Source organism: Pristis pectinata, chromosome 12 (genome assembly GCF_009764475.1).
Source record: "Pristis pectinata isolate sPriPec2 chromosome 12, sPriPec2.1.pri, whole genome shotgun sequence".
NCBI classification, from domain to species: domain Eukaryota; kingdom Metazoa; phylum Chordata; class Chondrichthyes; order Rhinopristiformes; family Pristidae; genus Pristis; species Pristis pectinata.
In genome coordinates, this window is record NC_067416.1 from 50,778,882 (window position 1) to 50,800,658 (window position 21,777).

At 52.4% G+C, this 21,777-nt stretch overlaps 1 protein-coding gene across 2 annotated transcripts; it reads right to left on the bottom strand.

Moving 5' to 3' along the window:
* Positions 1 to 301: 301 nt before the first annotated feature.
* On the bottom strand, positions 302 to 17,014 carry LOC127576572 (zinc finger protein 239-like). 2 transcript variants are annotated; one of them, XM_052027123.1, is made up of 3 exons: positions 16,902 to 17,014; positions 4,154 to 4,388; positions 302 to 2,420 (listed from the first exon to the last, which is right to left on the bottom strand). In XM_052027123.1, exons 2-3 carry the CDS (start codon positions 4,369 to 4,371, stop codon positions 1,493 to 1,495), a joined length of 1,146 nt encoding a protein of 381 aa, XP_051883083.1. In that variant the 5' UTR covers positions 4,372 to 4,388; positions 16,902 to 17,014; the 3' UTR covers positions 302 to 1,492. The 2 variants fall into 2 exon arrangements, with proteins under 2 accessions (XP_051883083.1, XP_051883082.1); XM_052027122.1 differs by lacking the exon at positions 16,902 to 17,014 and adding an exon at positions 10,107 to 10,271.
* Between the last annotated feature and the right edge of the window lie 4,763 nt (positions 17,015 to 21,777).

Sequence of the window (21,777 nt, forward strand, 5' to 3'; positions counted from 1 at the left end):
GACATAATCCAATAAAAACACGCAAGGTAAAGCCACACAAAGTGGAAGCTTCCCAGGGCTGTCACAAACCTTCCTTGTGTTATTTTGTATCTACTCCAAACCACCGTCATTCCAGGTCCTCTGGTTCTTGGCTCTCCTGCCGATGGAAACTCTTCTCCTCATCTCCTTTGTTCCCATTCTTAATGACATTTAACTCCTTGGCCAGGATTCATCAACATCCGTCTACATTTCCCGCTGCCTCGGGAAAGCAGCCACATAATCAAGGATCCCCCCCCCCCCGCCCGTCATTCTCTCTTCTCCCCTCACCCCTCCCATCAGGCAGAAGACACAAAAGCCTGAGAACATGTACCACCAGGCTCAAGGACAGCTTCTATCCCACTGTTAGAAGAATCCTGAACGGACCTCTTGTATGATAAAGACAAATTCTTGCTCTCTCATTCTACCTCGTCATGGCCCTTGCACTTTGTTTGTCTACCTGCACCTCATTTTCTCTGCAACTGCAACACAATTTTCTATGTTCTGTTCTTTTTTTCTTCCCCCCTTTTGTACTACCTCGATGTACTTACGTATGGAATGATCTGTCTGGACTGCATGCAAACAAAAGCTCTTCACTGTATCTTGGTACGTGAGACAATAATAAACCAATTACCGATTACTCAGCTTCTCCACATATCTATAGTACTTCATCTCTGCGATCACTTTGGTATTTTGGGTTTCCGTTTCCAACTGTGTGCAAGGCATCACGTCCAACACTGCAGCGACCTCCCGTCACTGCACTGGAGAATTCGGTGTGAGCTTTGGCCTCACCCCTGAAGTCAGTATCAAAGCCAACGGAAGTGAGCGAGCGACCGGCTAAGTCACATTAAAGTTTTCTGTTCGGTGACCTATGTAAACTCCTTTTACAGGGCATACAGGACCCAGAGGATAAACGTGCAGGCTTCTGAAAACCAGCACCACACCAGATTCACTGTGTTGCTCAATCCTCCAGTAACTGAACATTTGACCTGTGTTAACTTTGGATTATCGAACGGGAGATGCTTAAGTTGTTTTCTTCAGCGGAAGGGGCCGGTGAAGCAATGAGACTCGTTAGTGGTTTCCCTTCTCACAGATACAGTCTGACCTGCTGAGTATTTCCAGTGTTTAAAATTTTCATTTCAGATTTCCAGCATCTGGAGCAATGTTCCTTACTGTCATTTCCTAAATCTCACATTTAAAATGTACAGTTCACCCAACATTAACTCCCAGACTTGTACCATTGAGGAATGTTTCACCACTCTGCTCTCGAAAAGCCTGGCTCCCTGGTCCTGATAGCAGGACGGATTAAAAACCATTAAAAAAAATCCAATCATACCTTCCATTAGATATCTACATTCTTAAGAGTATAAGACCTGGTCCAAGGCTCACACCAGCAGCATACACCTGTGGACTGGCCGGTGACCCCTACAGACCGTGAATCCCTTCCCACACTTGGAGCAGGTGAAATGGCTCCTGGCTAGTACGAATTTGCTGTCGTGTCTTCTTCCTTGATGACCGTGTGGATCCCTTCCCACACCTGGAGGGAGGCTCTCTCCCTGGTGTGAACCCGCTGGTGGGCCATCAGCTTGTCAAACCAAGTGAACCTCTTCCCACACAGCGAGCAGGCGAAGGGCCTCTCCCCGGAGTGGATCCGTTGGTGCTTCATCAGGGTGGAGGACTGAGAGAACCCCTTCCCGCACTCAGAGCAGATGTACGGCCGCTCCCCGGTGTGGACCCGCTGGTGCCGTATCAGGCTGAACGAGCGGCAGAACTCCTTCCCGCACTCGGGGCAGGTGAAGGGCCTCTCGCCGGTGTGCACTCGCTGGTGCGTCATCAGGTTGTCAGACCGAGTGAACCTCTTGCCGCACAGTGAGCAGACGAACGGCCTCTCCCCGGAGTGGACCCGCTGGTGGGTCAGCAGATTAGACGAGTCGGTGAAGCCCTTCCCGCACTCGGAGCAGGTGTACGGCCTCTCCCCGGTGTGGACCCGCTGGTGCGTCATCAGGATGGACGAGTGGGAGAACCCTTTCCCGCAGTAGGAGCAGATGAACGGCCTCTCCCTGGTGTGGACCCGCCTGTGCTCCTGCAGGTTGGACGTCTGGGTGAACCCCTTCCCGCACACGGGGCAGGTGAAGGGCCTCTCCCCGGTGTGACTGCGTAGGTGGATTTCTAGATGGGACGGCCAGAGGAAGCCCTTCCCGCATTCCCCACACTCCCACCGCTTCTCTCCGGTGTGACTGAGCAGGTGCCTCGCTTGGCTGAAGCCCCGTCCGCACTCCGAGCGCGTGAACTGCTCCTCCCCGCCATTTGTTCCCACGTCCAGAGGGCGGCGGTCTTCAGATCCTGGCGACTCCGGCCTGTACTGACGGGTTCTTTGGCTCGAGCTTCCCTTCGTCGCCGAGGCCCTGCGAGACGAGGTCAAAAACAGGGAGGCGGAGGAGGGAAAGGAAGGCACTTTGTGAAATTTGGAAACTTGTGTGTCCCAGCATCGGAGTCGCTGGTGGATCATCATAAACCCAACTGGTTCACTGATGTCCTTCAGGGACGGGAGATGGCCCCTCAATCTGCCCCCACACTGGGCTCTGACCCCCCAATCTGCCCCCACACTGGGCTCTGACCCCCGTGGGAGAAGGAGGGGGGAGTAACAGGGAACGCGGGTAGGGGTCGGAGCTGGTCAGACGAGAAGCTTCGTCCTTGGTGATTTCAACTTTCATCGTAACTCTTCTCTCTCTGTCTTTCCCCTCAGTGTCTCTCCACATATAACCACCCCGCTCCCCCGCGCCCCCCCCCCCCACCCCGGTGCACATCTACAGCCACCCCCATCTCCCATCTCCCCACAGCCTTCCTACTCTGACCGTCACATCACTGGTAAGACAACCCTTGGTCATTTCCTTGTTTCACTCTCTCGGGAAAGGGGCTTCATTCATCCTGATGTTTCCATGACGACTGATCTGCTAAATCGCACCTTACTGTTGCACTTTGTTCTGCATTCTGTATTGTTTTACCCTGTACCACCTCAATGCACTGTGTAATGAATCGATCTGTATGGACGGTATGCAAGACAAGTTTTTCACTGTACCTCAGTACAAGTGACAATAATAAACCAATCCCAATCTTTGAACCTATCAGCAGTCTCTCTCCCTGTTTATGGAACATAGAACAGGGCAGCACAGAACAGTCCCTTCGGCCCACAATGTTGTGCCGACATAGCTAATCCCTCCTACCTACAGAAAGCCCATATCCCTCCATTTTCCTCTCATTCATGTGCCCATCCAATTCCCTGTTAAAAGCCCCCAGTGAATTTGCCTCCTCCACCCTATCAGGCAACGCATTCCAGGCATCCACCACTCTCTCAGTACAAAACGTACCCCTGACGTCTCTTCTGAACCTACCCCCTCTCACCTTAAATGCATGCTCTCTGGTATTGGATTGCTCAATAATGGGAAAAAGATATTGCTTGTCCACCCTATCTATGCCCCTCATAATTTTATACACTTCCAACAGATCACCCCTCAGCCTCCAACACTCCAGAGAAAAGAGCCTAAGTTTGTCCAGCCTCCCCTGATAGCATCTGCCCTCTAATCCAGTCAGCATCCTGGTAAACCTCCTCTGCACCCTCTCTGAAGCCTCAACATCCTTCCTACAGTGAGGTGACCAGAATTGCTCTATAATTGCGGCCTAACCAGAGCTCTATAGAGATGCATCCTGTCTCCGATACTCAATAGCCCGATTAATGGAAGCAAGCATTCCCTAAGCCTTCTTAACCACCCTGTCTACCTGTGTACCCACTTTCAATGAGTCATGGACTTGCACCCCAAGGTCTCTCTGCTCTTCAACGCTGTTAAGGGTATTGCCCTTAAGAGTGTATTGCCTCCTGACATTAGTCCCACCAAGGTGCAATGCCTCATATTTATCCGGGTTAAACTCCATCTGTCATTTCTCTGCCCACATCTGCAACTGATCTATATCACTAGCCGTTCCCCTTTGTTTACCCTGCTGGCTTTCTGTGGTTCAGTCCAATTCACTCTTAACCCTGAAACGATGCAACGTTGACCCACGTTGACGTTTCATTCACCAAGACCCGACAGATTCCGGTGTCTAGGCCGCGGCGAGCAGAGCCCGGCGTGTGTTTCATTACCTGTACTTCCGCAATCTCCGCAGGACGACCGGGGGGCTCTGTTCCTCAGGCAACTTCTGATCGGCCGGCGTGTCCTGCGTGTCGCTCCAATCGCCCGTTCTCCCTGCTTCTCCGTGTTCCGGTGTTCCTTCTGCTTCTCTCTCCGGCGAAGTCTGACGGAACATCCCCAACCCGCGTCCTGGTGCAATTCCCTCCCCGGCACCGTCGTTTTCTTCCATTCCTTGGCTGCAGATCTCTGGAACAGGAGTTCACCCAGTCAGAAGCTTCCCTTACAGATCCCTGATTTTCACTCTCTGATTACAGGGGAGACACTGACCCAGGACCCTCCCACCCAGGGAGGTAAACCCCGTGCCCCCCTCCCCCCCACCGGGTCCCTCCACCCGTTAACATCAGCACATCAAAGGGGGGTGCGGCAACCCAGCGGGAACACACTGTCCTGGGTCAACAGAGGGGAGGATCCAGGGACAGACATCAGAGCAGACACGGGACGCTGGCGAGCTCGTCTGAAGCTGGAATCTCCCGTTTATCACCTTGTCTCCCGGGATTCTACAGACCGGTCCTGGGACGTTCCTGCCCCCGCCCCACCGGAGCTGAAACGGCAACCACCACCAACACCCCCGCCCCCCACCCCCCCCACCCTCTGCCTCCCCATAGCCTCTGCCATTTGAAACCCTGGTTCAGCTTGGGCTCCGAGCTCCCTCCCCATCTCTCCCTGACGCTGCGGTGTGGCAGTGGGTTCGGCCCCGGTCACTCGATCAGCTCCCAGGACCGGACCCCGTGTCGACCCTTTAATGGAAACACAAGAGGCTCTGTGGTTGCTGGAATCTGGGGCAACACACAAAAAGCTGGAGGAAAATTAGCGGGTCAGGCAGCATCTGTGTGGGGAGAGAGAGACAGAGATTGTGAGACAGAGAGAGAGAGACAGACAGACAGAGAGAAAGAGAGAGACAGACAGAAAGAAAGAGAGAGACAGAGAGAGAGAGAGACAGACAGACAGAGAGACAGAGAGAGAGAGAGAGAGAGAGAGATTGAGAACGAACCAGAGTTGAGACATAAGAGATTCTGCAGCTGCTGGAATCTGGAGCAACACACAAAGCGCTGGAGGAACTCAACGGGTCAGGCAGCATCCGTGGAGGGAAATGGACCGTCAAACGTTTCGGGTTGAGACCCTTCATGTGGACGGTCCACTTCACTCCACAGATATTGCCTGATCTGTTGAGTTCGTGCGGTGTGGCGGTAGGTTTGGCCCCAGTCACTTGATTGGCTCCCAGTACCGGACCCCACGCCAACTTTCAGTCCGTGAACGGGTACAGCCTGCCGACGGCTGATCGGCCACGGGGTGCGGCGCGGCGGCGGCGGCCCCAGGCTGAGTCTGTCTGGCAAAGCCGGGTCGACGACAAACCACAATGGAATCGAAGTTCCCAAGCAAGCAACCAGACTCAGACTGGGATGGGGGAATGATGGTTCAGTGGCCCAGAGCCCCAGGTTAGTAACTCAGAGGCAGGGCTCAAACCTCACCAGGTGAGACAGCCGAGGGCTTCAGAAATAATGACAGAGGCAGAGTTACACAGCCCAAGAACAAGTCCATCACCCCAGCTCGTCCAGGTCGACCATAGCATGCGAGGACCATACAGCATGAGAAACAAGTCGACCAAGTTGCCTACACGAGCCAGTCCCATTTGCCTGCACTTGGCCCGTATCCCTCTAAACCTTTCCTATCTGTGTACCTGTCCAAACATCTTTTAAGTGCTGTAATTGTACCCACCCCTACCACCTCCACTGGCAGCTCGGACCACCTACCCAACATCTGTGTGGAAAACCTGCCCCTCAGGTCCCTTTTAAATCTTTCTCCGTGCAACTTAAACCCGTGCCCTCTGGGACTCTCCTACCCCGGAGAAAGGACTGTGGCTACTCAACCTATCTGTGGCCTCTCATGATTTCACAGACCTCCAAGGATACCCCCTCAGCCTCCTATGCTCCAGGGGAAAAGAGAGCCCTCCCCTTACAACTGAAACCCTCCAGTCCCAGGAATATCCTCAAACCTTTTTTGTAGCCTCTCCAGATCAATTCCATCCTTCCTACAGCAGGGCGACTAGAACTGTACACAGCACTCCAAACATGGCCTTACCAAAGTCTTGTACAGTAATGGGACGTCCCAACCCCTGTACTCAGTGCCCCGACCAATGAAGGCCACCTTCTTAACTGCCCTGTCTACCTGTGTCGCTACTTTCAAGGAACTATGTCCCTGCACCCCTGGATCTCTCTGCTCTACAATACTCCCCTGGGCCTCTCTGCTCTACAACACTCCCCGGGGCCTCTCTGCTCTACAACACTCCCCGGGGCCTCTCTGCTCTACAACACTCCCCGGCACCTTTCCATTCACTGTGCAAGTCCTGCCCTGGTTTGTCTTTCCAAAATGCAACACCTCACATTTACCCGAATTAAACTCTATCTGCCGTTCCTTGGCCCAGTTGCTCAAGGTCCCATTGTAATCAGTAATCTTCTTCACTGTCTACTATACCACTAATTACAGTGTCATCCGCAAACTAACCAACCATGCGACTGACATTCTCCTCCAAATCATTGATATAAATGACAAACAACAGTGGACCCAGCACCAATCCCTGCGGCACACCACTGGTCACAGGCCTCCAGTCTGAAAAACAGTCCTCTACCGCCACCCTCTGTCTCCTACCACCAAGCCAATTTTGTATCCAGTTGGCAAGCTCACCCTGGATCCCATGTGATCTAACCTGCTGGACCAGCCTACCGTGTGGTAGCTTGTAAAAGGCCATGTAGACGATGTCTACTGTACGGCCTTCATCTATCTTCTTGGTCACATCTTCAAAAAAAAACAATAAAACTTGTGAGACCCAATTTCCCACACACAAAGCCACATAACGACCCCTGATCAGTCCTTGCCTTTCCAAATGGAGGTGGTGATGAGTCAGCGTACAGGAGCGAGGCAGGATAGACACCTGGTTGAGTGGTACTGCACCCTGCACTCAACGTTAGTAAAACTAAAGAGCTGGTTGTTGACTTCAGGAAGGGGAACAAGGGTGAACATGCGCCAGTCCCTAACCCTAAGGCATGGTGGATCGGCGGTGGAGAGAGTCAGCAGCTTTAAATTCCTGGGCGTTAACGTATCAGATGACCTGTCCTGGGCCCAGCACATAGATGCAATCACAAGGAAGATGCGCCAGTGTCTTTACTTTCTTAGGAGGTGAAGGAGGTTCGGCTTGTCACTGAACACTCGAACAAACTTCGACGGATGTACTGTTGAAAGTATCCTGACTGGTTACCTCATGGACTGGTACGGCAATTTGAATGCACATGAACGTAAGAAGCTGCAGACAGTAGTGGACTCTGCCAATACATCACGGGCACATCCCTCCCCACCATTGGTGGTATCCACAGGAGGCACTGCCTCAAGAAGGCAACGTCCATCATCAAAGATCCCCACCATCCGGGCCTGTGCCATCTTCTCGCAGCTACCATCGGGCAGGAGATACAGAAGCCTGAAGTCCCTCACCACCAAGTTCAAGAACAGCTACTTCCCTTCAACCATTCGGTTCTTGAACCAACCTGCACAACCCTAATCACTACCTCAGTGCAGCAACACGTTGATCACCTTGCACTAAAATGGACTTCATATTTTTTTCTGTTTCAGTTCTATTTTCTTGTGAAAATTTGGTGTAATTTATGCTTAACTTATGTTTTTCTTGTGAATTCTGCCTATCTGATGCTCCGTGCCTGTTATGCTGCTGCAAGTAATTTTTTCATTGCACTCCTGTGCACACATGGACTTGTGCCGATGACAATAAACTCGACTTTGATTTTGAAGCTGCAAAACAGGAACTGAGTTTAGCTCCTGGTGAATAAAAAGAACCTCTAATTGCGTTTGCAAGAAGTACACCAGTTAATTATGTCAATTTTGAGAGCGGCAGTTGCTTCATGTCAAAGTGCAGAGGCTTTCATAAGTGAGGCTGAGCAATATCAGAGCACGGTGGGTCAAAGTGAGGTCTTTTCTTTTCCCTCAGCCCAGTATTTAGTTCAGAGGTAGCAAGGGCAGTGGAGTGTGGTGTGATAATAATTTACAAGTGAGCTGTGCCCTGCCCTCAACTGATACAGTCCCTTGTGCACACACTGCCCGAGTCCTGCTCACAGCCACTGAACCCTGGTGAACATAACCCGAGCTCTCAACCGGGGCTGATTCCCTCCCCCGTCCCCTGTACACAGCCCACACCCCTAACCGGGGCTGATTCCCTCCCCCGTCCCCTGTACACAGCCCACACACCCCTAACCGGGGCTGATTCCCTCCCCTGCTCCCACTCCTGGCCTGTGCTGATCCCCCTCTGGTTTCTGACCCTGTTGTACTCAGTAGTACAGAGAACATACGGCCAAAGACAAGCCACTCGGCCCAGCTTGAGCCACACTGGGAACCCCCTCAGTGATGGCCCTCACTCTGCTCTCAGACTTCACCCCAATTAGGAGTTTTCTCCCTGTTTAACATTCCCGTGTTGCAGTGACCCACCGGAATGTGTTCTCAGCCTTCCTTCCCAACTGGATCTGTCGTTAGATGTTGAAAGGAGCTGGGAGCAAACAGTTAAAAGCCAGCAGCTTCTCCTCTGGCCCCGGAGAATTGACTGAGACATTTGGACAAGGGGCCGATCTGCTCTCATCCGATCCTTCGGATTGTTGTAGATCCAACAGGGAATTCAAGAGAAACTTCTTTCCCCCAGATGGTGGCCACAATGTGGACCCAACTCCCTCAGAAAATGGTTGAGGTGAACAGCACGGATACCTGGAAGTTGAAGCTCAATGAGCACAGAGGGGAGAAAGAAACAGAAGAATATTCCCGCAGGGTGCGCTGGGAGGGGGCTGGTGTGGGGCAGGAACACCGGCAGGAGGGGAGGTCCCAGGTTGTTCCCGGTGTAGCCCCAGCTGGGCTGAATGGCCTGTCTTTGCACCAAACATTCTCTGTACTGGGGAGACACTCAGGGCTCGAGAACCAAGTGTGTTTCAAACAGAACTGCTTTATTTGGCATAGATCCCAGACATTAAACTCCAGCCCAGTTATAGGGGTCACTAACATCAGCAGAACAAACCCCTGCCGTGCCCAATGCCCAGGGTCCTCTTCTCTCCCCAGTTACTCTTTTGCTTTTAATGTACCTGTAGAATCTTTTTGGATTCCCTTTTGGCCAAACCTATTTCATGTCCCCTCTTTGCCCTCCCCCCTGATTTCTCCCTTGTGCACTCCTATACCCCCTAAACTCAAGGGATTCACTTCATCCCAGCTGCCTACACCTGACATACGCCTCCTTTTTCTTGACCGGAGCCTCAATATCTCTTGTCCTCCAGGGTTCCCTACTCCTGCCAGCCTTGCCCTTCACCCTAACAGGAACATGCTGGCTCTGAACTCTCAGTGTCTTGCCAGATTTCCATTCATCTGCAAATAACCTTCCCCTGAAAGCTCCTGCCTAATACCACTGAAACCGGCCGTGCCCCAACTTTAAACCATGGACTAGTTGAAGAAGGAATCTCCGGGAATCATGAGAAAATCGGGAAAGTTTGTAATATGGTCAACTTAGGTGTCATACAAAGTGGAAAAGGATGATGGGAAAATGGGCCAATTGTGGCGGTAGGGAAATTCAGCGCATTCCTGATGACCCTCACCAATTTTTTTTTTACAGACGCACTACAGAAAGCATCCCATCTGGATGCATCACAGCTCGGTACGGCAACTGCTCTGCCCAGGACTGCAAGAAACTGCAGAGAGTTGTGAACGCAACGCAGTCCGTCATGAAAAACAGCCTCCCCTCCACTGACTCTGTCTACACTTCCCGCTGCCTCGGGAAAGCAGCCAACAAAATCAAGGGCACCCCGGTCATTCTCTGTTCTTCCCCCACCCCCTCCCCTTGCCCAGAAGATACAAAAGCTTGAGAACACGTACCACCAGACTCAAGGACAGCTTCCATCCTCCTGTTAGAAGTCTCTTGAACAGACACCTTATAGGAGAACAATGAACTCGATCTCGCAGTCTACCTCGTCATGGCCCTTGCAATGTATTTGTCCACGCGACTGCACTTTCTCTGCAACTGTAACGCTATATCCTCCATTCTGTTTTCTTCTTTTTGTATTCCCTCAATGTACTTATGTATGGAATGATCTGTCTGGATGGCACGCAAAACAAAAGCTTTTCACTGTATCTTGGAGCATGTGACAGTAATAAACCAATTACCATTTAGTTTAAAGGTCACGTTAGAAGAGGCAGTGCAGTAATTAGATCAGGGAAGTATTTAGATTGCAAGGCATAGCTAGCCGGAGATATCATAAGATAAGCAGTCACGGCAGAAACACAAGACCATAAATTAGAGCACCCAATTACAGGGAGAATGGGGGCAATAGCTGTCTGGCAAACGAAGGCAAAGTCCCATCTGTCAGGCAAATAGAGGCAACTCCTGCAGAGATAAGGCAAAGATCAAATACTGCAACAAAAAATGGATTACTGATGAATTATTGTGAAACTCTAAAATCCACATGTAACTAGAGTAACACGAACACTGAATTGGTGCAAGTTTTTTTGGGTCAGTGGAGTATCTGAGCTCTCACTCAAAGTGGTCCCCAGTTTACATTGCAACAGGGCCTGAATACACCGACTTGCTCGAGAAACTCACCACTGCTGTATGAGAGATCTCCTTTGTGTGCTGTCTCGATCTGAACCATAACCAAGGGGGCAACTGGGCCCCGCGTGAAAGCCAGATTCAAGTGCGGGTCAAACACACAAATCCCTCCAACACCAGTCCTACTCCTTTCCATAGCTACTTTGAAACTAATAGAATTATGGTCACTGGTCCCAAAGTGCTTCAGATCCTGTTGGAACCTTGGACAACCTTCTTCACTGTCCACTGGTACAGCAATTCCAATGCGCAGGAACACAAGTTGTCGCAGAGAGCAGTGGACTCAGCTCAATACGTCACGGCAACATCCTTCCCCACGGTCGGGAGTATCTACAGGAGGCGCTGCCTCAAGAAGGCAACGTCCATCATCAAAGATCTGCACCATCCGGGCCGTGCCATCTTCTCACAGCTACCATCGGGCAGGAGGTACAGAAGCCTGAAGTCCCACACCACCAGGTTCAGGAACAGCTCCTTCCCTTCAACCATTCAGTTCTTGAACCAACCTGCACAACCCTAATCGCTACCTCAGTACAGCAACACTGAGACCACTTAACATCTTTGCACTACAATTGACTTTTTTTTTGTTCTAATTGTGTCCTTTCTTGTATAATTTAAGTTTTTCTTGTGAACGTTGTGCCACTGATGCTATGTGCCTGTGATGCTACTGCAAGTATGATTTCCATTGCACCCGTGCACACATGTACTTGTGCAACATGAAAATAAACTCCACTTTGATTTTACTACCTGTTTCGGTGTCACCCACAAACTTAGCAATTACGCCACCATTTCCCACTGCCTCGGGAAAGCAGCCAACATAATGAAGGATCCCTCTCTCCTGGTCATTCTCTCTGCCAGTGAGCAGAAGATACAAAAGCTTGAGAACATGTAGCCCAAGCTTCTATCCGCTGTTATAAGGTTCTTGAATGGACCGATTATTCTCAACACTGGTGCCCCACAAGGCTGCGTCCTCAGCCTTCTGTTCTACTCCCATACCCTCATGACTGTGTGGCCAGACTCTGCTCTAACTCCACCTACAAGTTTGCAGATGATACCACCGTTGTAGGCCGTATCTCAAACGGTGATGAGGCGGAGTACAGGAAGGAGATAGGGAGCTTAGTGACATGGTGTCATGACAACAACCGTTCCCTCAATGTCAACAAAAGAGCTGGTCATTGACTTCAGGAAAGGGGGTGGTGCACGTGCACCTGTCTACATCAATGGTGCTGAGGTCGAGAGGGTTGAGAGCTTCAAGTTCCTGGGAGTGAACATCACCAACAGCCTGTCCTGGTCAAATCATGTAGATGCCACGGCCAAGAAAGCTCACCAGCGCCTCTACTTCCTCAGGAGGCTAAAGAAATTTGGCTTGTCCCCTTTGACTCTCACCAACTTTTATCAATGCACCATAGAAAGCATCCTACCTGGATGCATCACGGCTTGGTAGGCAACTGCACTGCCCAGGACCGCAAGAAACTGCAGAGAGTTGTGGACACAGCTCAGCGCATCACGGACACCAGTCTCCCCTCCTTGGACTCTGTCTTTACCTCTCGTCTTGGTGAAGCAGCCAGCAAAATCAAAGACCCCACCCACCCGGGTCATTCTCTCTTCTCTCCTCTTCCATCGGGTAGAAGATACAGGAGCCTGAAGGCACGTACCACCAGACTTAAGGACAGCTTCTATCCTACTGTGATAAGACTATTGAACAGTTCCCTTATACATTGAGATGGACTCTGACCTCACGATCTACCTTGTTGTGACCTTGCACCTTATTGCACTGCACTTTCTCTGTAGCTGTGACACGTTACTCTCTACTGTTATTTGTTTTTACCTGTACTACATCAATGCACTCTGTACTAATTCAATGTAACTGCACTGTGTAATGAATTGACCTGTATGATCGGTCTGTAAGAAAAGCTTTTCACTGTACCTCAGTACAAGTGACAATAATAAACCAATACCAATACCTCTTATATGCTGAAGAACTCTAGATCTCTCAATCTACCTCACTATGGCCCTTGCACTTTATTTGTCTATCTGCACTGTAGTTTCTTTGTAACTGTAGCACTATATTCTGTATTTTTTTCTTTTCTACTACCTGGACGTATTTATGTATGGAATGATCCATCTGGGTGGCATGCAAACAAAAGCTTTACACCGTATCTCAATACATGTGGCAATAATAAACCAAGGGCCAATTATACTCTCATCCAAATCGTTAATATACATGACAAACTACAGGGGACCCCAGCACTAATTAGTGGAAACGACCTCCGCATGAAGGACTTTGAACACAATGAGTTTAAGGCATAACAGATTTACTCGACACCCCAGCATTTTGTTCCTAGTCAACTCCTGGTGGTGTTCAGCTCTGACGATCCTGGAATTCCCGCTCACCCGACTTGGAATATTTGCCGCCCATACCACGTGCCGCGGGAATTCCCTTCAGCTGTCCTGTCGGCAGTCTACTTCCCACCCCAGGTGGTCAGCGTAACGCTATTACAGCGCCAGCGACCCGGGTTCAATCCCCGCCACTGTCTGTAAGGAGTTTGTACGTTCTCCCCGTGTGTCTGCGAGGGTTTCCTCCGGGTGCTCTGGTCTCCTCCCACACTCCAGAGACATACGGGTTAGGAAGTTGTGGACGTGCTATGTTGGCGCCGGAAGTGTGGCGACACTTACGGGCTGCCCCCAGAACACTCTTCACAGAAGATGCATTTCACTGTGATTTTCGATGTACATGACCCCAATAAAGATATCTGATCTGGTCTGACGTGAAGCTTGCACTCACTGAACTCTGCTCCGCAGTCAGTAGCCTTGAAACAAAGTATTGAGTATAGGAGTTGGGATGTTATGGTGAGGTTGTATACGACGTTGGTTAGGCCAGGTTTGGAGTATTGTGTGCAGTTCTGGTCACCTAACTATAGGAAGGACATCAGTAAGATTGAAAGAGTGCAGAGAAGATTTACTAGAATGATGCCGGGTCTTCAAGAGTTGAGTTACAGGGAAAGATTGAACAGGTTAGGACTTTATTCCTTGGAGCGCAGAAGAATGAGGGGAAATTTGATGGAGGTTTACAAAATTATGAGGGGTATAGACAGAGTAAATGCAAGTAGGCTCTTTCCACCTAGATTAGGAGAGATAAGAACGAGAGGACATGGCTTTAGGGTGAAAGGGGAAAGATTTAGGGGGAACTTCTTCACTCAGAGCGTGGTGGGAGTGTGGAATGAGCTGCCATCTGACGTGGTAAATGCGGGCTCACTCTTAAGTTCTAAGAATAAGTTAGATAGATACATGGATGGGAGAGGTCTGGAGGGTTATGGACTGGGTGCAGGTCAATGGGACTAGCGGAATAAAGTGTCGGCACAGACTAGAAGGGCCTAATGGCCTGTTTTCTGTGCTGTAGGTTCTATGGTTCTATGAAACCACGGTCGGCACGGTAGCGTAGCGGTTAGCACGACGCTATTACAGCGCCAGCGATCGGGGTTCGATTCCCATCACTGTCTGTAAGGAGTTTGTACGTTCTCCCGTGTCTGCGTGGGTTTCCTCTGGGTGCTCCGGTTTCCTCTCACATTGCAAAGACGTACGGGTAGGTTAATTTGGGTTTAAAATGGACGGTGCAGACTTGTTGGGCCAGAAGGGCCTGTTACCACACTGTAAATAAATAAAATTTAAAAATAGAAACGGTGTACCCTGAGGCCCCATCCACCACAGCCAGGCTGATTTCAAGAGTGTGCTACCAAAATACCGTCAGCAGGTCTCCTGTCCCACCAGGAGCTGAAACACCCTCAACCACTGCTGCACAACACCAAAGACACCCACTGCTCTATCCCCCACCCAGATTTTGGAAAACCAGACCATGGGGCTGTGTTCCTTGTCCTTGCTTACAAACAGAAGCGGAAATGTGAGAATCCGGTACAGAAAGTCATACAGTGTTGGCCTAAGGAAATACACAAGCTCCTCTGTGCCACTGCTTCAAGTCAGTGGACTGGTCTGTATTCAAGGACTCAGCAGTCAATCTAAGTGAGTGTGCCACTGCCATCACAGAGTTCATCAGCAAGTGTGTAGAGGACGACATACCAAAGGAGTCATTCCAGGTTTTCCCCAACCAGAAACCATGGATGAACTACGAGACCAGCTACTGAGGCCAGGTCAGAAAAGGTCAAATCGGGTGACCCTGATGTATTGTGGAGGGTTGTGGCTGTCACGTGACAGCACTACACCACTGTACCTGGTCGGAAGACACACCACCATGTGCTTGGCTCTCTCTCTTTGCCAGCTTCGAGGACCCACCCTGCTTCACTCCAGGCCGAGGACTGTGGAACGGCGCTGGAGAAATCATTGGTGAGGTGGCACTGCTTAAGGGTTGGGAACATCTTAGTTAGAGTCCCTAGTAGCATAGTGCCATGCCTGTACTGAGTCAAGGGGTGGCAGGTATCGTACTGCTTTTCCTTGATTGTATATACCTAGTTTGTTGTGTGTCTATACGTTTCACAACATCTGACCAATACAGAAAATCTAGGTACGACTCTCAAAAGGCTATCAGAGACAAAGCAGACCAAACCAGAGTCCCAGACCAGCCATCAGTTGTGGCAAGGTTTGAGTGGTATAAGAGACTACAGAACGAAGTCAGGCAGTGTCGCTGGCAACAATACATCCCTCCCAGATGAGCTCAGTATATGTTTTGAACCGAAGGTCTGTGAAATGACGACACTGGCCCCGTCAGCTTCCGATGGACCTGTACCCACGGTCACCGTTGCAGATGTCAGATCAGCCTTCCTGAGAGTGAACCCGCAGAAAGCACATGGAGTCCCCGGCTGCATCCTCAGACCCTGCGCGGATCAGCTGGCGGGGGGTAATTGCAGACATCTTTAACCTGTCCCTGATTCAATCTGAAGTTCCCACCTGGTTTAAGAAGACCACTCTCATTCATCCCAGTGCCAAAGAAAAACAAGGTAACATGCCTCAATGACTACTGGCCAGTGGCTCTGACATCCACAATCATGAAGTGCTTTGAGAGGCTGGTCATGGCACACATCAACTCCAGCCTCCCAGACAACCTCGACCCACTGCAATTCGCCTATCGCTGAAACAGGTCTACAGCAGACACCATCTCCCTGGCCCTACACTCATCTCTGGAACACCTGGATGGTAAGGACACCTACATCAGACTCCTATTTATTGACTATAGCTCTGCCGTCAACAACATAATTCCAAACAAATTCATCGCCAAACTCCTAGATCCAGGACTCAGCAACCCTCCTCTGTAACTGGACCCTTGACTTCCTGACCAACAGACCGCAATCAGTGAGGATAAGCAGCAACACCTTCAACACCATTACCCTCAACACTGGTGCCCCACAAGGCTGCATCCTCAGCCCCCTACTCTACTCCCTATACACTCATGACTGTGTGGCCAGATTCTGTTCTAACTCCATTTACAAATTTGCAGATGACACCACCATCGTCGGCTGGTTCTCAAACAATGACGAGGTGGAGTACATGAACGAGATAGAGAGCCTGGTGGCATGGTGACAAGACAACAATGTCTCACATAATGTCAGCAAAACAGAAGAGCTGGTCATTGACTTCAGGAAGCAGGGCGGAGTACACACTCTGTCTGTAACAACGGCGCTGATGTGGAGACGGTAGGGAGCTTCAAGTTCCCAGGTAAACACCATCAACAATTTGCCCTGATCCAGCCACGTAGATGTTATGGGCAAGAAGGCACACCAGTGCCTTTACTTCCTCAGAAGGGTAAGGAAATCCTACATGTCCCCAGTGATTCCCACCAATTTTCAGATGCACTATAGAACCCCATCCTATCCAGATGCACCACAGCTTGGAATGGCAACTGCTCTGCCCAAGACTGCGATAAATTGCAGAGAATTGTCAACACAGCCCAGTCTGTCATGAAAACCAGCCTCCCCCTCCACTGACTAGGTCTGCACTTCCCGTTGCTTTAGGAAAGCAGCCACATAATCAAGGACCCCTCCCACCCCGGTCATTCTCTCTTCTCCCCCCACCCCGCCTCTCCTCCATCGGAGCTGAGGATACAAAAGCTTGAGCACACCTACCTACCAGGCTCAAGGACAGCCTCGATCCCGCTGTCAGAGGACTACTGAACGGACCGTTTGCACGATAAAGATTAACTCTTGATCTCTCGATCTACCCTGTCGTGGCCCTTGCACTTCATCTGCCTACAGCACTGCGTTTTCCATGAAAACTGCAACACTACATTCTGCATTCCCCCACCCACCTCCTCCCCTCCCCTCCTTTTCCACGACCTCTGTGCATGGAATGATCTGTCTGGATGGCAATGCAAACAAAAGCTATTCACTGGATCTCGGTCCATGTGACAATAATAAACCAATTACCAATGCAGTGCACAGCACCCCAGGGTTAACCCTGGGTGTGTGGTAGCAGCAGTAACCAGGGCAGAATCAATGCGTGGGATTGCACCGTCCTTCGCCAGCTCCAAAACAAGTAGAGATGGTCTCAGGAGGCGAAGGGAGCGGTTTACAAACTTTGCAGTACCTTCCATGGCGTCCTGCGGCCCCAGGGAGCGTCCTGTCGATGTCGGCGAAACCGAGGCGGCGGCGTCAGCGGCAGCGGCAGCGGCAGGAAGGGTTTCCCGAGCATGCGCCCCGCCGACCCCCGGCCCGGAGGGAGGGAGGGAGGGAGGGAGGGAGGGAGGCTGGCTGCGGGTTCGCTTCCTTCCCCGGGCCGAGGGAGGCTGCGGGAGCTCGGGGGCCGGGCGTCGGGCTGTGACTTCAGTCAACGCCCGAGGCCGGAGCCGGGGGCGCGGTCCCCGGGAACCCAGCACTGGGACAGTCCCGGCCCTTCTCTCTCTCTCTCACCCGCCTACTCCCCCCTCCCCCAACCCCCCTCCCCACCCCTTACCCCCTACCCCCACCTCCTCACCCCTTACCCCCACCCCCTACCTCCTCACACCCACACTATGCCCCTTCCCCCCTCCCCCCCTCCTCCCTCCCCCCTCCCCTCCCCCCCTCCCCCCCCTCCCCCCCTCCCCTCCCCCCCTCCCCTCCCCCCCTCCCCCCCCTCCCCTCCCCCCCCCTCCCCCCCCTCCCCTCCCCTCCCCCCCCTCCCCTCCCCTCCCCCCCTCCCCTCCCCTCCCCTCCCCCCCTCCCCTCCCCCCCCTCCCCCCCTCCCCTCTCCCCCCTCCCCCCCTCCCCCCCTCCCTTCCCCCCCTCCCCCCCTCCCTTCCCCCCCTCCCCCCCTCCCCCCCTCCCCCCCTCCCTTCCCCCCCTCCCCCCCTTCCCCCCCTCCCCCCCCTCCCCCCCTTCCCCCTCCCTTCCCCCCCTCCCCCCCTTCCCCCCCTCCCCCCCTTCCCCCCCTCCCCCCCTCCCCCCCTTCCCCCTCCCCCCCCTCCCCCCCTTCCCCCTCCCCCCCCTCCCCCCTTCCCCCTCCCTTCCCCCCCTCCCCCCCTCCCCCCTCCCTTCCCCCCCTCCCCCTCCCCCCCCTCCCCCCTCCCCCCCTTCCCCCTCCCCCCCTCCTCCCCCTCCTCCCCCTCCCCCCTCCTCCCCCTCCTCCCCCCCTCCCCCCTCCTCCCCCCTCCCCCTCCTCCCCCTCCTCCCCCTCCTCCCCCCTCCCCCCCTCCCCCCCTCCCCCCTCCCCCCTCCCCCCTCCTCCCCCTCCCCCCTCCTCCCCCTCCCCCCCCTCCCCCCTCCCCCCCTCCCCCCTCCTCCCCCCTCCCCCCTCCTCCCCCCCCCTCCCCCCCCCCCCCTCCCCCCTCCTCCCCCCTCCCCCTCCCCTCCCCCCCTCCCCCTCCCCCCCACCTCCTCCCCCTCCCCCCTCCCCCTCCCCCTCCCCCCCACCTCCTCCCTCCCCCTCCCCCCTCCTCCCCTCCCCCTCCCCCCTCCCCCCCACTCCTCCCCTCCCCCCCCTCCCCCTCCCCCTCCTCCCCTCCCCCCCCTCCCCCTCCCCCTCCCCCTCCCCTCCCCCCCTCCCCCTCCCCTCCCCCTCCCCCTCCCTCCCTCCTCTCCCCCTCCCCTCCCCCTCCCTCCCTCCCCTCCCCCTCCCTCCCTCCCCTCCCCCCCTCCTCCCTCCCCTCCCCCCTCCCTCCCCTCCCCCCTCCCTCCCTCCCTCCCCTCCCCCCTCCCTCCCTCCCTCCCCTACCCCCTCCCTCCCTCCCTCCCTTACCCCCTCCCTCCCTTACCCCTCCCCCCCTCCCTCCCTCCCCCCTCCCTCCCTTACCCCCTCCCCCCCTCCCTCCCTTACCCCCTCCCCCCCTCCCTCCCTTACCCCCTCCCCCCCACTTCCCTTCCCTTCCCTTACCCCCTCCCCCCACTTCCCTTCCCTTCCCTCCCCCCTCCCCGGTACCTCATTGAAAGTGGCTACACAGGTAGATAGGGTGGTTAAGAAGGCTTATGGAATGCTTGCTTCCATTAGTCGGGGTATTGAGTACAGGAGTCAAGAAGTTATGATGCATCTCTATAGAACTCTGGTTAGGCCGCATTTAGAGTATTGCGTGCAGTTCTGGTCACTTGACTATAGGAAGGATGTCGAGGCTTTAGAGAGGGTGCAGAGGAGGTTTACTAGGATGCTGCCTGGATTAGAGGGCATGTGCTATCAGGAGAGGCTGGACAAACCTGGGCTCTTTTCTCTGGAGTGGCAGAGGCTGAGGGGTGATCTGTTAGAAGTGTATAAAATTATGAGGGGCATAGACAGGGTGGACAAGCAATATCTCTTCCCCATTATTGAGTGATCCTATACCAGAGGGCATGCATTTGAGAGGGGGTTAGTTCAGAACAGACGTGAGGGGTAAGTTTTTTTTACTCAGAGTGGTGGATGCCTGGAATGTGTTGCCTGATAGGGTGGAGGAGGCAAATTCATCGGGGGCTTTTAACAAGGAATTGGATGGGCACATGAATGAGAGGAAAATGGAGGGATATGGGCTTTTTGTAAGTAGGGTGGATTAGCTATGTCAGCACAACATTGTGGGCCGAAGGGCCTGTTCTGTACTGTACTGTTCTATGTTATTTCACTGCAGATTAAAGTTACCTCTTCTGTAGCTATTGGTGACTTTTATAAAGTCATTTTATTGAGCATATGAGCAAGGGATTTTGAAACCCAACAGCACAATAAATCTATTACTCAATTCACCAGCACCTGAAAATCACCAAAGAGAGAATGTCTGGGTGGGTGGGGTATTTGATTATGCTGGCTGTCTATACTTCTCGCCGCCTCGGTAAAGCAGCCGGCATAATCAAAGACCCCATTTACCCTGGACTTTCTGTCTTCTACTGCACCCCCCCACCCCCCATCCGGCAGAAGATACAAAAGCCTGAAAGCGCGTACCACCAGGCTCAAGGACAGCTTCTATCCCGCTGTTATAAGGCTATTGAACGGTTCCCAAGTACGATAAGATGGACTCTTGATCTCTCAATCTACTTCGTTATGACCTTGCACCTTTTCATCTACCTGCATTTCACTTTCTCTGCAGCTGTTACACTTTATTCTGCCTTCTGTTATTGTTTTACCTTGTACTACCTCATTGCACTGCAATTCACTTGTGTTTCCAGTCCACTCGCTGCATTTGGAGTTCACAATGTGGTCTCCTGTACTTTGGAGAAATAAATGCAGGCAAGGTGATTGCAGATCTCTTGCTTTCAATCAACATGGTTGACCCTGAGCTTCTTGTTGACTGCCACTTTAATTCTCCATACCGTTCCCACACTGATCTATTTACCTCTGGCCTCCTGCATTGTTTAGAACAGTACAGCACAGGAACAGGCCCTTGGGCCCACAATGTTGTGCTGAACTATTTGAGCGAGCAATGAAATGCCGAACTAAACTAATCCCTTCTGCCTACACAATGCCCACATCCCTCTTCTCTGCACATTCATGTGCCTATCTAAGAGCCTCTTAAACACCTCTGTCATATTTATCTCCACTACCACACCTAGCAGCACATTCCAGGCGCCCACTACTGTGTTTAAAACAAAAAAACTTGCCCCACATGTATACTTTGAACTTGCCCCCTCTCACCTTAAATACATGCCCTCTGGTGTTAGACATTTTGACCCTGGGAGAAAGTTACCGGCTGTCTATGTGTCTCAATCTTATAAACTTCTATCAGGTCTCCCCTCAGCCTCCGCTGCTCCAGAGAAAACAGCCCAAGTTTGTCCAGCCTCTCCTTACAGCACCTGCCCTCTAGTCCAGGCAGCATCCTGGCAAACCTCTTCTGCACCCTGTCCAAAGCCTCCACATCCTTCCTTTAATGGAGCGACCAGAATTGAATGCAATAATCCAGATGCGGCCTAACTAGAGTTTTATAAAGCTGCAACGTGACCTCCCGACTCTTGAACTCTGTGCTTTAACTAATAAAAGCAAGCATGCCGTACACCTTCTTTACTGCCCTATGAACATGTACAGCACCTTTCGGGGAGCTATGGACTTGGAACCCAAGATCCTTCATACATCGACACTATAAAGGTCCTGCCATTAACGGTGCACTGTCCCTTTACATCTGATCTCCCAAAGTGCAACTCCTCACAATTGGCCTGATGAAACTCCATCTGCCATTTCTCCATTTTGGCAAGCACCTACCTACTGGAGCCTTCTAGACTTGACAGCAGTGTTTTCTCTGACTGATTCAGAACTTGACATTTCTGCCGTCAGTTATCCAATTCTATATTTTAGCTCAGTTTTATCCCACTCTCCATTAGCGCAGCTTGTCCTCCTGGCCTGTCCCAGGGCCCCACATTTCTTAGCGTTTTAGAACATAGAACAATTACAGCACAATTCAGGCCTTTTGGCCCGCAAAGCTGTGCCGAACATGTCCCTACCCTAGAAATTACTAGGCTTACCCATAGCCCTCTATTTTATTCAGCTCCATATACCGATCTAACAGTCTCTTGAAAGACCCTATCGTATCCGCCTTCACCACCATCTCCGGCAGCCCATTCCACGCACTCACCACCCTCTGAG